The 15,019-nt window shown below is 40.1% G+C and overlaps 1 protein-coding gene across 7 annotated transcripts in view; it reads left to right on the forward strand.

The window, feature by feature from the left end:
• Nebl (nebulette) overlaps window positions 1–15,019 on the forward strand; it is a 352,705-nt gene that overhangs the window by 308,089 nt on the left and 29,597 nt on the right. For 6 of the 7 annotated variants that reach the window (XM_057787023.1, XM_057787026.1, XM_057787027.1 and 3 more), the window contains 5 exons: window positions 6,368–6,460; window positions 7,676–7,768; window positions 9,171–9,263; window positions 10,379–10,483; window positions 11,332–11,503. In XM_057787023.1, coding sequence (XP_057643006.1) covers window positions 6,368–6,460; window positions 7,676–7,768; window positions 9,171–9,263; window positions 10,379–10,483; window positions 11,332–11,503 — 556 coding nt within the window. The remainder of the gene's footprint in view (window positions 1–6,367; window positions 6,461–7,675; window positions 7,769–9,170; window positions 9,264–10,378; window positions 10,484–11,331; window positions 11,504–15,019) is intronic. The other variant, XM_057787029.1, reaches the window with a different exon arrangement.

Here is a 15,019-nt window from a genome sequence, read left to right on the forward strand (position 1 = left end):
TTTTACAGAGAAAGGACACCTTGAATATTTTTCCACCTCTTGGAGCAAAGGAATTGTACCCGCAATGAAATGATCAAAGGGCTCAGGATGTTTATATGATAGCTGAAGTGGTATAGATTTTTTTTTAAATGTAGCACCAACTCGTTTTTGCCCTGTGTCAGTCACACTTCTGAGTTTTTCCCAGACACAGCTCTGTGCCATATTTCTATTTTCTGGCCTTATTTCCCCTCTACTTTCTCAGCAAAGAAAATTATATTGGTTGAGTATAAATTGTAAGATCTTACCCTACGGTGTTTTTGACTCTGGGGAATGGCAGGTAGGGACAATTTCTCCCATTTACTGCTGGACACGAGCAACAGATAATTCTTGTCCATCCAGGAGGGGGTTGCATTTGAGAGCATTTCATATGTTTAGTTTCTTGCCATGGATGTGAAAAATGATTCTTTCCTTAGCATTCATTCCCTGCTCTATCTCTTCACCTCTAGTCTTGGAGATACAACCTTCTAGAACTTTCCTTTAAACCGTCCAAATAGAACTGCTTTCATGACATGCATTGGGGCTAACTTAGAATTAGGTAGTGTTCCGAGCATGTGACTAGGTGGTGATTTCCACTGGAAAAGCAATTCCAGGAGTGCCAAGGAAAGTTATAAAAACTGTGCAGCGCATGAGTGCTGTCAATCTTTGTGCCATAAAGGAAGTCCTGTCCCGAGGATAGTATCTAGAGAGAGGACTTGGAGACCGACATCTGAGTTAGGGTGAATGACATTTTATTTGTTTAATGGGAATCTGAATCAGGCGCCACTTGATTCTGGCAGAGAAGTTAGTTTGGGAAAAATGTCATTCCTTCTCTCTGCAATGACAGTGTTTGAAATGCACCCATCACTGTCACAGTTACAAATGTTAAACAGTATGTACGATGTCTAGTTCATTCCTCTACAGGAAATGACTGTGTATTTTTATGAAGAGTCTTGAGGGAAAAAAAAAAGAGTCTTGAGAAACAAAATGTTCACTTTTAGTTATGTTGGACTTTTCCTCCTAAGAAAAGTCACAGAAAACAGTGCAGTGTGTCATCTTTTCTCCCCGAGTCTTTTCTAGCAAACAATAAATGCATAGGTCTGTTTCTCTGAGGTTGGACCATAACCATAACCCTCTGCTTAATATTCAAATGGAAACTTGGCCTTTCAAGATTAGCCCGATCTGTCAAACCAGGAGGTGATTCTCTAACATTTAAACATCCCGACATTTTCCACCTCTGAAGACAAGCCTTTTTGCTATTAGCTCTTTGTGCTAAGATCTGATTTTGAATTTCATTTAGAGGAAACCTGTCTGAGTGAACTTTCCATTTAACTATTTTGGGTCTGGGTTGAGACTGGCCTCTTGACTTGTGTTAAATCCACAGACTCTAAGGTGGATGGTATCTAAGACTTTTGAGGGACCTAGATTTCAGCTTTAAACATTACCGAGTTATTTCTAAAATGAATTGGGTGGAGATTTAAGTCTCAGCTAATTTCCAGTGTGCATTCTTTGTTCTTACATAGGTAGGTTCTCTCTGCCCAGGTCCTGTCTTCTGTGAATTTTAGTTATAAAGATGCCACCTGAAGGGGAAGCTCTTGCCTGTTTGTTTCCTTGCCCTATGCATTATTATTTTCCAGTTGATTTTTCTCTAAATAGATCTAGCTGAAGGGGCAATTCATAGATGGAATGAGTGTCAGGATACAGGGTGTGTTAGCAACTTCTTTCTGTGGCATGACCAAATACCTGACAAGAAGCCACTTAAAAAAGCAAAGATTCTTTTTGGCTCATGGTTTGAGGGACTACAGTCCATCATGGCGGGGAGCACTTGACTGTGGGCTGCTGCATGGCCGGGGAGTGTGGTGCCTGCAGGTAACCAGAACCAGGGTGCCTATAATTCTAGTCTGCAATCCCCAGTTGGACCAGTTACTCCCCATGTGGAAAAGTTTTCCAGATTCCCAGGACAATGCCATCAGCTGGCAGAAGATATGAAGACACATAACCTCTTCCCTTTCTCTTTTGTTGTAGCCACATTTCCTTTTGTTCTTGTTCAATTTGATTACATCTGTGCTTTCAGTCAGATGTCAATATTTGCAAGACTCTGAGGCTAAGTCAATTTGATTTTTGCCTTTAAGTACATGTTAAATTCTAATTAACACATTAATAAATAAAACTGTTTCTCAGACAGAAAATAATAAATTATCATATTACAATAATTTCTAAGGCATTATATATATATGCTTAATTATAAAGCTTTTGGTTATAAGCAATGCTTGTTTATATTAACCAAAGGATACCTATAGTGATAGATAAATGTGAATTTATTTGTAATTCAGGATAAAGAACCCAGAAAGCATGAGAAAATATAAGAAATTGTTTCCTACTAAAGGGAATATAATATTGGAAGAAAAATTCAATTATACAGTGGCAACAATAGAAGAATTCTAAACTATTTTAAGCTTTGGATAGAATAAATTAACTACATTTTAAAATAAATTATTCAGGTGAAATACAAAGAAGGAATTACGCATGCAGCAGCCATTTCAGATCCTCCCAAGCTAAAGAAAGCTAAAGAAAACCAGAAGAACATCAGCAATGTGGTCGTATTTCCTCCAGTGCTTTTCTGTGGTATTAAAATACCACTCATGATGGGAGCACAGCATCGGCACAGGTGAAGTCTGATTACAATGAGTGCCACTGTGCTGTCCTTCCTTGGAAGTGGAGATGGCATTCCATACTGCTTTGTGTCCTCCACGATGTGCCTCCTAGACATATATATATATATTTTTTTTTGGTTTTTCGAGACAGGGTTTCTCTGTGGTTTTGGAGCCTGTCCTGGCACTAGCTCTTGTAGACCAGGCTGGTCTCGAACTCACAGAGATCCGCCTGCCTCTGCCTCCCAAGTGCTGGGATTAAAGGCGTGCGCCACCACCGCCCGGCTATTTTTAAAATATATTCGCATATTTTTAAAATGAATGTCCACTCTGCTCTCAGGGGGATTCAGTAAGTGAGACAGACTACAAGGTGTAATACAATTAATAAAAGCCCAGAGACAGATATTGGGGTTCAACCTGAAGGTCAGAAAAGCAAAACAGACAGCTACTGGCTCTTACCTCAATCTTAGTCCAAAATGGCGATTCTGCCTCCAGTAATCTCATAATGAGATTGTGTGTATGAGCAGTTTCCTCCCATTTTATAATCCTCTCTAGTGCTGGGATTAAAGACATGAACCACTACCGCCTGGTTTCTATGGCAAACTAGTGTGGCTACTGGGATTAAAGGTGTGTGTCACCACTGCCTGGTCTACAAGACTGACCAGAATGACTGTTTTACTCTCTGATCTTCAGGCAAGCTTTATTTATTAAAATACAAATGAACTATCATTACAACAAGGGACTGTGGGTAGTCTCTAGGAGAAACAGGGCATACATTACTGCTATGCATTGTCTTACATATTGTCACAATGATTTGTATTTGTTGACTAGTCACTATTTTTTTTTTAATATTTGACAAGTATTATCTTTTTTAACCATAAGCAATAATACTTCTTGCAAAGTGTTCTGGAAATGCAGAGGATGAATAGTATGTCACAGTGGGAGAGGAACGGTCTTGGAAAAGGAACAACACTGGAGTCTTGTTATAGAGACTTAGAAGAATGATTTCATGTGGCTTTCGTGAGGGACGATCTTCCTGGAAGGGAAAATTAATATTTTCTGAACCCAAACCTATTAAAAGGAGAGGACTGATGTGATGAGCATTGGGATGGAGGGTGGCAGGAGGTGATGGTGGGACAGGAGATGCAAAACCAAGCATAAGACTGTAGTGTGGGGAATTCCTATAGTGTGACTCATAGATCATTCAAGAATATGTTAACAGTCCCAGTATTGCTCAGTTTTTGATCTGGTGATCAAGTTGTTTTATTTAACTACATTTTCCCCTTGCTTCTTCTTCCAAAAAAGTATTGCTGGTCTCTTTATGATAGAAACAATACTCTGTAGTTGGTTGTTTTTACTCTTTTGGCACTTTGGGGGCCCAACATCTAGCTCCCAAATAAGTACAAGGAGTCTTTTTCTTTCTTACGAATGCCAGCCTTAGCTAGGCTTGTTTCTAGCCAGCTTTTCTTAACTTAAATTGTCTCATTTACCTTTTGCTTCTGGACTTTTATCTTCCTCTATTCTATATACCTTTCTTTACTTTTTACTCTGTGGTTTGCTATGTAGCTGGGTAACTGACCCATGGTGTCCTCCTCCTCTTCTTCTCAATTCTTGATCCTTTATCTTCCTCTCCTATTTATTCTCTCTACCTGCCAGTCCAACCTATCTTTTCTCCTGCCTCACTGTTGGCTATTCAGCTCTTTGTTAGACAAATCAGTTGTTTTAAACAGGCAAAGGAACACAGCTTCACAGAGTTAAACAAATGCAACATAAAATAATGCAATACATCTTTGCATCATTAACTAAATGTTCTACAGCATAAACAAATGTAGCACATCTTCAACTAATATTCCACAACAATACTCTCTTAACTTCATTTGAAAAGTAAGTGTATAATAGCATAGATCTTATAGAATTTGCATGGTGTGTCATACAGGCCACCAGCAGAATTCAGGATGTTTTGTTAATGCTGAAGTCATGGAGAGGAATATGGACCATAGAGTACTGATAGGTTTGAATCCAGTTCTCTAGACTTCACTTATTATACACTTTTCATAGACTTTCACCTATGAAATGTCCTTTTCTATAAAGCAGAGATTAGAGTATTAAAGAGATATTGCCTTTAAGTCACGTGTCAAATTGATGAATAGGAGAATCAGGACAGGAGTCTCCTGTTGAATTGTTGTCTGGGTTTCATTCACTAGCAATTGTAGTTCCTTCCTCTCAGCAATGTGGCTCCACAAATCTTCAGTTCAGCTCTAACATAAATGATATTTCTACCAATAAAGATGGCATAAAGCATTTCTCATTGTATCGCTATCATTTCCATACTGAGAACTTGCCTAAACTCTTACCTGCAACTGTGCACAGAACGTTGCTCCTTAGGGAGAGGGTACATTGAAAGAAATCCAACCCTTTCCATTTATTCTCCAGGCTTCTCAAATTTTTCTTCATTTTTATGTTCATTCATAAGAGTATGCATTTTGAGTGCAAGGTCTGTATAAAGCCCTAAGGCTGAATTTAAATTCAGAAAATGCATTGACTGACACTGCACAGCTCCTTGCAAAAGAATTTTCTCTTCCAGTTTGACCTCGGCCATCAGAAACTTTCAGCAGATACACCATCCCTTTGCTCTGTATTTGGTACTCTTTTATTTCTTGAGATGTGGAATTGTTGGGGCAGTTGACTGTGATGGTGAAGTCATCTCTGTCTTCTGCCCTTGGTTAAGAAAGAAGATCTGTATGCAGTAGGTCGTCTTCTGTAGTGTTAGGCCAATTGTCAGGTCTTCTGACATTAGAACTTGGTAAGGGAAGAAACTGAGGTTCCTGTGAGGAAAGTTAGTAGAGATAGTACACCACTGCAGTACGGGCGTGGGGTCTTTGTGACCTTTGTTCTCAATGCATTGAGTGATGATAAGAGTCTATTTTACATTTAACATGATTCCTTTCTAAATGACAATGATAATAAATCATTTTAAGAATAAGATGGCAATTTAGTGAACATTACTTTAATGTCAAGAATTGGTGAACCCACAGTAGGTATAATTCCTAATTATTGATGAAATCAAAATCAGGAAGTAATCAATAAATTATATAATATAAAGATTAGCAATGAAAGGAATAGTTTAGAATATTTGACAAGGAAGAACTTAGGGACTAGGGTCTCAAGATGACATCTGGAAAAATGGACACAAAGCCTTATCCTTACCCAAGAAGCTATTTCCAATTGATACTTGCTGAGAATATGAGAATCATTTTTGTCTAATGGAGTATCAAGCACATTTTAGGTCAGACTCCATGACCACAAGTAACTGGCCAACATGACAGAAACATGGAAATGTTTGTTGTTGTTTTTTTGTTGTTGTTGTTCGTTTTGTGTGTATGTGTGTGCAATTGTTTTATTTTGTTTTGGTATTTTTGTCTTTATTGCTTTTTGGTTTTTGTCTGTTTCTTTTTTGAGGGGAAAAATGACAAAACATTTGAAGATAAGAAGGCGGAAATGTTTGAGAGGCATTAGAGGAGGGGAAGAATATGATCAAAATACACTATATGAAATTTTTAAGTAATTTAAAAATGACTATTAGTTCATGGAGAAAAAATAAAATATTAGTGATCTATAGCACGTGACATTTCCTTTAGTATGTTCCTGTGGTACACATTTATTTCCCCTGATTCTAAACTATCTTATGCTTTGTTCCTCAGCTCCAGTATAAAGATCAAAACTATAAGGCCACTCCAGTAACCATGACCCCAGAAATAGAGAGAGTGAGGAGGAACCAGGAGCAGCTGAGTGCGGCAAGTCATTCTGTTTTATATTTTATCTAACAGGATGCATTTTTCTTTTTCAAAAAGATGCTCTGTGAACCAGTGGACAAAAGCATGTGCATTTGGGCATGCTTTCACACAGTGGCACATTGGAGGGCATAGAGTATGATTCTTGTGTGCGTCAAGAAGTCTGCATCCTGTTTTGTTACTCAAGAGGGCTCTGTCCTGGTTGCTGGGACACGAGGAGTCATAAGAGCTATATCTTTTCCTCTTGAAACCTTTAGTATACTCCTAAATATCTAAAATTGCATCTAGGTAAGAAGCTGGGAAGTAAAGAGGAGGGGGAAACAATATTAGAGATAGGACAAGAGAAGACTTGTCTTGATGGGCCCTTACCATGCAGCGCCAAGGCAAGGCACCTCATAAATGAAATGGGAGACACCAGCCAGGCATTTAATAATTCATTGCAATAAAGTTGTCCTAGTTAACCGAGGGGGACCTCTGCTCTGTGCTTATCCCTTTTTAAATGTTGTATGTGAACATCTGAGCTCAGCATTATTAATTTCTTTGACGGGTGGATGTGGAAAACTGAATTTTGAGGAGTCAGAAACATGCCAAGGATCTGTGACAAGTAAGGGCAAAGCTGGGACTTGAACTTAGGCCTCCTGGAATTTAGAAATCTCTGTAGCATAACCCCAAGTAATTACCTTTTACCTTTTGTCAAACTTTTTTTGGGAACTTTCCTCAATAGTGAGAATAGCCTCTTTCTTGCAAAACTGGCATTTTGAAAGACTTTCAAATGTAAGAGTTAAGTTCTCTCAGGTGGAGGAGGGAAGTAAAAGTGAACATTGTGTATCTTTATACCTCTGAAGGTAGAGGAAGACGTCAGGGATGTTTTAATGGTGGGAACTAGGAGGCCAGAAGCGGACCAAAGCACTTTTCCAACCTGCCATGGGGCCTTCATTCTGGTTTATTGTCATGGCTCCATTCTGATGTTTCTTTTAAAGGGTGTTCCCTTATCTCCATTGCTTTTCTTTGTAAAGTTTGTAGCTAGCTGTGGCATGAAACAGGCTGCTTATTGAAGATCCCCTTTTAAGCAGCGTATTCAGCTCTTCTTGATCAGTTGAGTTCAGTCAATAGGAGGTCACTGTGTTAAAAGCAAGAGTGGACTTGAGTCCCAACCCTTATGGTCATCACTTGGAGCTCTTTATACTATTTATTAAAATTCTTTTATCTCCTCTATAGGTCAAATACAAAGGAGAGCTAAAACAGCCAACTTCCATATCGGATCTACCAGAGCTGAAGAGAGTGAAAGAAAACCAGAAGAATATCAGCAATGTGGGAACATCTCAGTATTTATCATTTGTATTTAATGATATCAAATGTGTCAATATTCAGATGAGGGAATTGTATTAGAGCACAGGTTCTCAACCTGTGGGTCGTGACCCCCGACATATCACACATGCTGCATGTCAGCTATTTACATTATGGTTCATAACAATAGCAAAACTACAGTTATGAAGTAGCAAGGAAATAATTTTATGTTTTGGGGTTTCCATAGCATGAGAAGCTATATCCGACCGAGGGTTACTACTTTAGGAAGGTTGAGAACCACTGTATTAGAGAGTTGCTAGTCTCGGCTGATGGGCAGCTTCTTCAGGGGATGGTGTCAGGGCGTAGGGGCTGTCGTGGGCAGTGCTGTATTGTGATGACTGTCCTGCAGTTTGTGGTGTATCATCCTCCTCTTGCTTTCATGCTGGTGGTTGCTACAAAGACTGGGGTAGTTTCTGGCATCTTGGTCCTGCAGTCTAGTGTGCTCTGACTGCAGAGTTCCTACCTGCCTGAGCTCTTGTTTGTCAGGCCCCTCCTGGCCCTTTCTCTCACCCATGATGATTATTGCCATGTTTTGGGGGGAAATGGTGAAGTATGTGTGCTCGACTGCCTATAGCATGTGAAATGGAGCAGTTAGTAGGTACTTGGCCCAAGGCAGCATTTTTACTTAGACTCGTGGAGTACTCTAGATCCCTCTGTTTATATAACCCACCCACAGTTCACTGAGAGCATCCTTTGAGGATCTCATTAACGTACAGAGTGGGCTCCTTGGAAGAGGAAATTTAGAAATCGATTAATCTTCAAAGAAGTCTTTTATGCCTCAAACCATGACCAGTTTATGAGTTAAAGGCAGATTATCATTTGATTCTTTTCCTAAGAGCTCTCTTTTGGAGGACTAAATGTTCATTTCTTCCCAGTCGTACTTGATATGACTATTATTCTGAAGAAGGGATGTGGGTAATGAGAAGGAGGGGTGACATGGAGACAAGCATGATGCCTTTACATGAGTTGCCATGGTCACCTGTCAAATACATCCTTTCAAGAGTCCACTGCAGTTAATTTCTCAGAAAACACAGCTATGCGAGTCCGTTCTATTCAAACAAGACTCGTCACATCCACAAAGCATTTCTTCTCATAGCCATCTGGGATTAAAGGCTCACTCCAGGCTCGCTGGTGATAGATGCGAGCCTAGCCATACTGATTGAGAAGAGGTCTGCTGCTATGCCAAAATGAAATGGAATCTTGAAGATGAAAGCGTTTTAAGTCCCCTCCCCCTCCCGCTCCTCCCTCTCTCCTTTGTCTTAATGAGTTCCAGTCCTTGGCTAGTCCTTTAAAATTAAATATGACGTGATTCCTTTTTTTGTTGAACTGATTCACAATCTTCTATTTTCCTTCTCTGAAACGGTAGGTTTATTATAAAGGTCAACTGGGAAGGGCCACGGCTTTAAGCATAACTCCTGAAATGGAAAGAGTAAAGAAGAATCAAGAAAATATTAGCTCGGCAAGTGGTTTTAATTCATTTTGGACCATTGCAGAGAATGTATCCTTTACAATTTACTTGTGTTGCTTATTGTCTTATGAATAAAATCTATTTCCAATAAACACATATACAATCACAGATGAATCCCCAAAGCTCTCGCTATATACATTTACGTTATTGTGCAATCCCTTGTTAATATTCCTAGATATGACTGATGGCTACATCGATAGTTTATTTAAGCTAAGAATCATGCTATTTTATTCAATATCTTTGAAACTGACCAAGTCTTTAATATATAAATTAAAAAATTGTCATTTTACTAATGTACTTCACTTAACATGAGTTATTAAATGCTTTCTACAAAAACATGTAAAAATGAGTAATTCAAAATAAGAATTCAGAAGATAAAAGGGTTAGTGCAGTTAATATCACTAAAACTAAATCAGGAAAAAGGTTCACAGTGAGTATGCACTGCCTTAGTGAATTGTAGGGTTCCAGGGCTCCACGGCAAGAATCCTGGAAATGCCCAGAGCTCTGAGCCCTGAGCCCAGCACACCCGGCAGATTTTTGTGCCTGGGGGTCAGCATATGGGATTCATGGTTGACAGCTCTCTCATAGCATTCCTGTCCAGAGAGACTCGACGTATCCAGCATCAATTGTCTCTAAGCTCTAACTGCTCAGAAGAAAACATAGAACTGTTCCTCGTGTTCCTCAGTCTCTAGAGAGGGAAAAAAGAAAGGAAATTGGAAAGACGTCTCATGTACTTCTGTCAGCACTCTTAGAATAGAACATTGCTTAGCAACAGAAAATATGACTGGACTCTGTTTCATGTTTTATCTGCCCTGTTTAAAAGTGCTGAGCAGGTCCACTGTGATCATTTCCTGACTGTTGGGCACACATGTTTGTTTGCTCTTGACAGACTTAAGTCCTTTGTACAATACTTTAAGGGAATCATCAACAGTGTAATTCTAGGTGACTATTCTGGAACAAAATGTAATCCACCAAAAGAAAAGCTACCTGGGAAATAATTCTGAGTAGGTTGCACGTGACTCACCCATTTGAAAAGCTTTAAAATGTTATGCAGCATTTAGATTATAGTTATCCAGTTATATGAATGTCTGCTGTTTCCTTTGCAGGTGAAATACACGCAGGACCACAGGCAAATGAAAGGCAGATCATGTCTGATCTTAGATACACCTGCTTTGAGACATGTTAAAGAAGCACAAAACCATGCTTCCATGGTAGGATGCGACAGATCATTGTCTCCATGACTAAAACATACTAAGGAATGACAAGACCTGTGTTTGGATGGCATAGTTCACTATTAATCTGGACAACTAACATCACATGGGCATGGGAATGAGCCCTTAGGGCAGGGTGTTATAACCACACTGAAATGTAATGAAAATATTCACTCTAATAAAATAATTTCCCCTCGAAGATTTTTGGTGTGTTTTTATTTCTAACTTGATAATTATAAGTACATGTATAAATGACATTTATTTAGCCTTTGTTTTTTACTTAACTTTAAGACTTATTTTGGTATATTTGCATATTATAAAGAATATTTTTGAGTGTGTTTCAAAAGCAGTGTTGTATCAATTTTTTACCATTAAGTTTATCCATTTAAAGTGTTTAGCTTAAGCTAGTCTTAACAATTATTGCCCTCTTTGAATTTCAGAACATGAAAAGAATGTATGTTTTATAATATACAATTTTTTATAAGTATATATGAAATTTCACACAATATATATAACTCTCTCAATCTAATTTTAAGCAGCACTGTCATCATGAAGACTTATGCTCCAATGACTAATCACTATTGCATATTACAGGTGAAAAAAAGGAAAGCAATTCGTAGTCAAACTGCGTGTTTTATGCAATAACTAGTGTTTTTAACTAATTGTCTTTTATAGCTTACTGATATATAGGTTTCCATATCATTTAAAGAAGATGTTATTTATAGTGTTTAAAAAATAAGATTATCAGTGCTTGGTTTCTGGCATTGTTTTTGGGGTATTTGTGCAAAAATTTTGTGAGACAATGAGAAATTTCAGTTTGAATTAATAATACTTTTTTTCTTTTTCAGGTCAAATATCATGAAGATTTTGAGAAGACAAAGGGGCGAGGCTTCACTCCCATTGTGGATGACCCTGTGATGGAGCGGGCGAGGAAGAACACCCAGGTTGTGAGCGATGCTGCCTATAAAGGGGTCCAGCCTCATGTCGTGGAGATGGATAGGAGACCTGGGATCATTGTGGGTAAGTGTGTGGTCTTCTCGCGGGTATGCATGGGCAAAAGACTGTGCCCACATTCATCCGACCTGACAGGTTTGGGTAAATTCCAATTAGATCACAGGTAGAATGCTGTGGCATCATGCTGAAAGGGACCCAGGAATTTCTGTATTGCCCGTACTTTCTATTTCCGAGAGTTCTGTGTAGCATCCTACACAGCATCAGCAGCATCCCTGAGAGCAGTGATTATAATGGTTGAACATTCTGCTTCCTGGAGCTTGTGTGCTTGCTGGGTGAAAGTGTTACACCGTAAACATTGTGCCCATGGGAGACAGAAGAGTTATTTCCCGTTTAGGCTCTTTTGTCGTTAAACAGAATCTGATGGCATTCTGTCACACAAATCACTTGTATTTTTGAACTGAGTTTCTGAGCTAGGATATTTGGGGGCCACCTGAAAGCCTGGTTGTTTAGAGAGGAGCCCTTTCTTCATTGTGTCTTTTTCTTTTTTTTATTTTATTTTATTCTTTTTTAATTAAAATTTCCGCCTCCTCCCCGTTTCCCATTTCCCTCCCCATCCTCCCACATATTGCCCCCTCCCCCCACCCCCTCCCCCTATCCCCACTCCTCTTCTCCTCCCCCCCACTCCATTCCCCCTCCCACTCGATACTGAAGAGTAGTCCCAATTCCCTGCCCTGCGGGAAGACCAAGGTCCTCCCACTTCTATCTAGGTCCAGGAAGGTGAGCATCCAAACAGGCTAAGCTCCCACAAAGCCAGTTCATGTATTAGGATCAAAACCTAGTGCCATTGTCCTTGGCTTCTCATCAGCCTTCATTGTCCGCCATGTTCAGAGAGTCCAGTTTCAACCCATGCTTATTCAGTCCCAGTCCAGCTGGCCTTGGTGAGCTCCCAATAGATCAGTTCCACTGTCACAGTGGGTGGGTGCACCCCTCATGGTCCTGACTTCCTTGCTCATGTTCTCCCTCCTTCTGCTCCTCATTTGGACCTTAAGAGCTCAGACGGTTGTTCCAAATTGGGTCTCTGTCTCTATCTCGATCCAACGCCAGATGAAGGTTTTAAGGTGATATGCAAGATATTCATCAGTATAGGATAGGGTCATTTCAGGTTCCCTCTCCTCAGTTGCCCAAGGTACCAGCTGGGGTCATCTCCCTGGACACCTGCGAACCCCTCTAGAGTTAAGTCTCTTGCCAACCCTAAGAAGGCTCCCTTAGTTAGGATATATATTTCGCTGCTCCCGTATCCACCCTTCCTATATCCCAACCATCCCATTCCCCCAAGCTCCTCCCATCCTCCCCTTCTCACGTTTCTCACCCCATTTCCCCTTAGCCCCATGCCACCTCACCCTCAAATTCCCAGTTTTTGCCCGGCAATCTTGTCTACTTCCCCTATCCAGGCGGATGACTATACGTTTTTCTTTGGGTTCACTTTCTTATTTAGCTTCTCTAGGATCACAAATTATATGCTCAATGTCCTTTATTTATGGCTAGAAACCAATTATGAGTGAGTACATCCCATGCTCCTCTTTTTGGGTCTGGGATACATTACATTCAGTCTAGGGACACCCTAGGGAATGTGGCTTGAGCTATCAGCAGGAATCAAGCTGACGTAGAAGCAGGCTGGAAAGGAGAGCCATGAAGTCTCAGCATAGATCATGAAGTTGTGGCAGGAGCAGCTGCAGGCAGTCGGTCACATTGTGTCCATGCCTAGGAAGCAGGGAGGGCTGAACACTTGTGCTTAGCTCACTCTCTCTCTCCCTTTCATCCATTTCAGGGCTGTGACGCATAGAATGGCACACCTGCATTTAGGATGGGTCTCCCCACCTTAATTAAGATAATCCCTGCCAGGTGTGTCCAGGGATGTGTTTCCATGGAGGCTTTAGATTCTGTCAAGTTGACTGTACAAGTTGCCATCCCAGTCAGAGAGGTTTTGGCGACCACGGTATATAGCTCTCAGTAACCTCACTGTTAGATTACCTTCCTCTTTAAGGGAAGGACTTCTGCTGGAGAGTCAGAGCGGTGAAAGGGCGTGGAGAGGTGGGTCGGGTGGGGAAGCACACATTTCACAGAGTAACATTTAGTCTAAAGTGAGAGTGCTAAACTAACATCAGAGCCCCGAGGGACTAGGATCCTTACCAACGCGAAGCAGAGTATTTTCCAAAGAAATACTCTGGGCCTCTTTGTAGGCTATTGATAGCTTCACTCATTTCCCCAGGTTGATTACTTACTGGGTCATAGTAAGATGGATGGATGAATTGTGATGTTTTCAGTACAAGTGATGCAGAAGTAGAGTGCCATTGATTTGTGCTAATAACTCATAAGACAGAGTGGTGTGATTCATCTCACCCTGGGGTCCTACAAAGACGAGGGACTAGGAATGATGGTGAAATCATTGCTAAAAGTGATGAAACTGTCTAGACAGGGCTCTCAGTTAGTATTTATAGTATTTTCAATAGCACTTATCACTATTTTTTAAAATATAGATTTATAACTAAAATTATTAATTCAATGGAGTCAGTTTGTTTTTTCTTATGGGGGAAAATCAGTGTCCATGAAGGCTTGCTTATAAGATCATAAAACAACATACTTTTAACCAACACTAAATGTCCCAGTGAGCCAGGGTCTACATCATGAATGGAAATACAAGTACATAGATTTGCTGATGAGAGCAGACCAAGACAGTTGATGCTGCTCCTATTTTTGTTGTGGAGTTCTGCTGCTGCTGTTTACTAGCTGGATGAACTTGGCGGGGCTATGAATCCTTCTTAGTCTCAGGTTCCTTACCTATGAAATAATGACAAGAGCAGTGCCTATCGTAGTAGATATGAGTTAGGTCATAACAGAGAATAGTGCTTGGTGTATATTCACAGTATACCATTGAGAAGAAAGTCTTTGCTTTTAGTTCTCTAATTATGCTATCTTAAGCTCCCCCTATTTCTTCCATAATTGGGTATTTATTTCCCAGTTTTGTATCACTGCACAGCCCTCTTAGGTCCAAGCATTGCGACAACAAATATATTCAGAAATTATTAAACTTGAGTTTTGCCTGTAGCGACAATAAAAAAAGGGCATATTGGCTACTGTGTTTGTTAGTCATATGTCTGTCATTATAACAAAATATTTGAGGAATCAACTTAAAGAGGAATTGTGTTCATTTGTCTGACAGCATGAGGTTTGAGCCCATTGTCTTTTGGCTCTCTGGCTTTGGGTCTTGTGGCAGGGCAGTGCAGGGCAGTCAGAGTGTGCGACAGAGAAAGGCAGCCACTGGAAAACAATGGAGAGTTGGGTGGGCTTGTCCCAAGGTGATCTTAAAAGCTCCAGTTACCTAACTTCCTGTCACCAGGGATCCCCTCTTGAAGTTTCTACAACTTTGAAAAATGTCACAAGCTAGGGAAGGTGTCTTCAATACATGGACCTTTGTGGGGACACTTCAGATATAAACTGTGGTGACAGTGTGGTAACTGAACACAGAAGTAACTAATCTATGATTCATTGAGGGCAGAAAGCACGTTTGTGCATGCCTTCATG

This window comes from Chionomys nivalis, chromosome 13 (genome assembly GCF_950005125.1).
Source record: "Chionomys nivalis chromosome 13, mChiNiv1.1, whole genome shotgun sequence".
NCBI lineage: Eukaryota > Metazoa > Chordata > Mammalia > Rodentia > Cricetidae > Chionomys > Chionomys nivalis.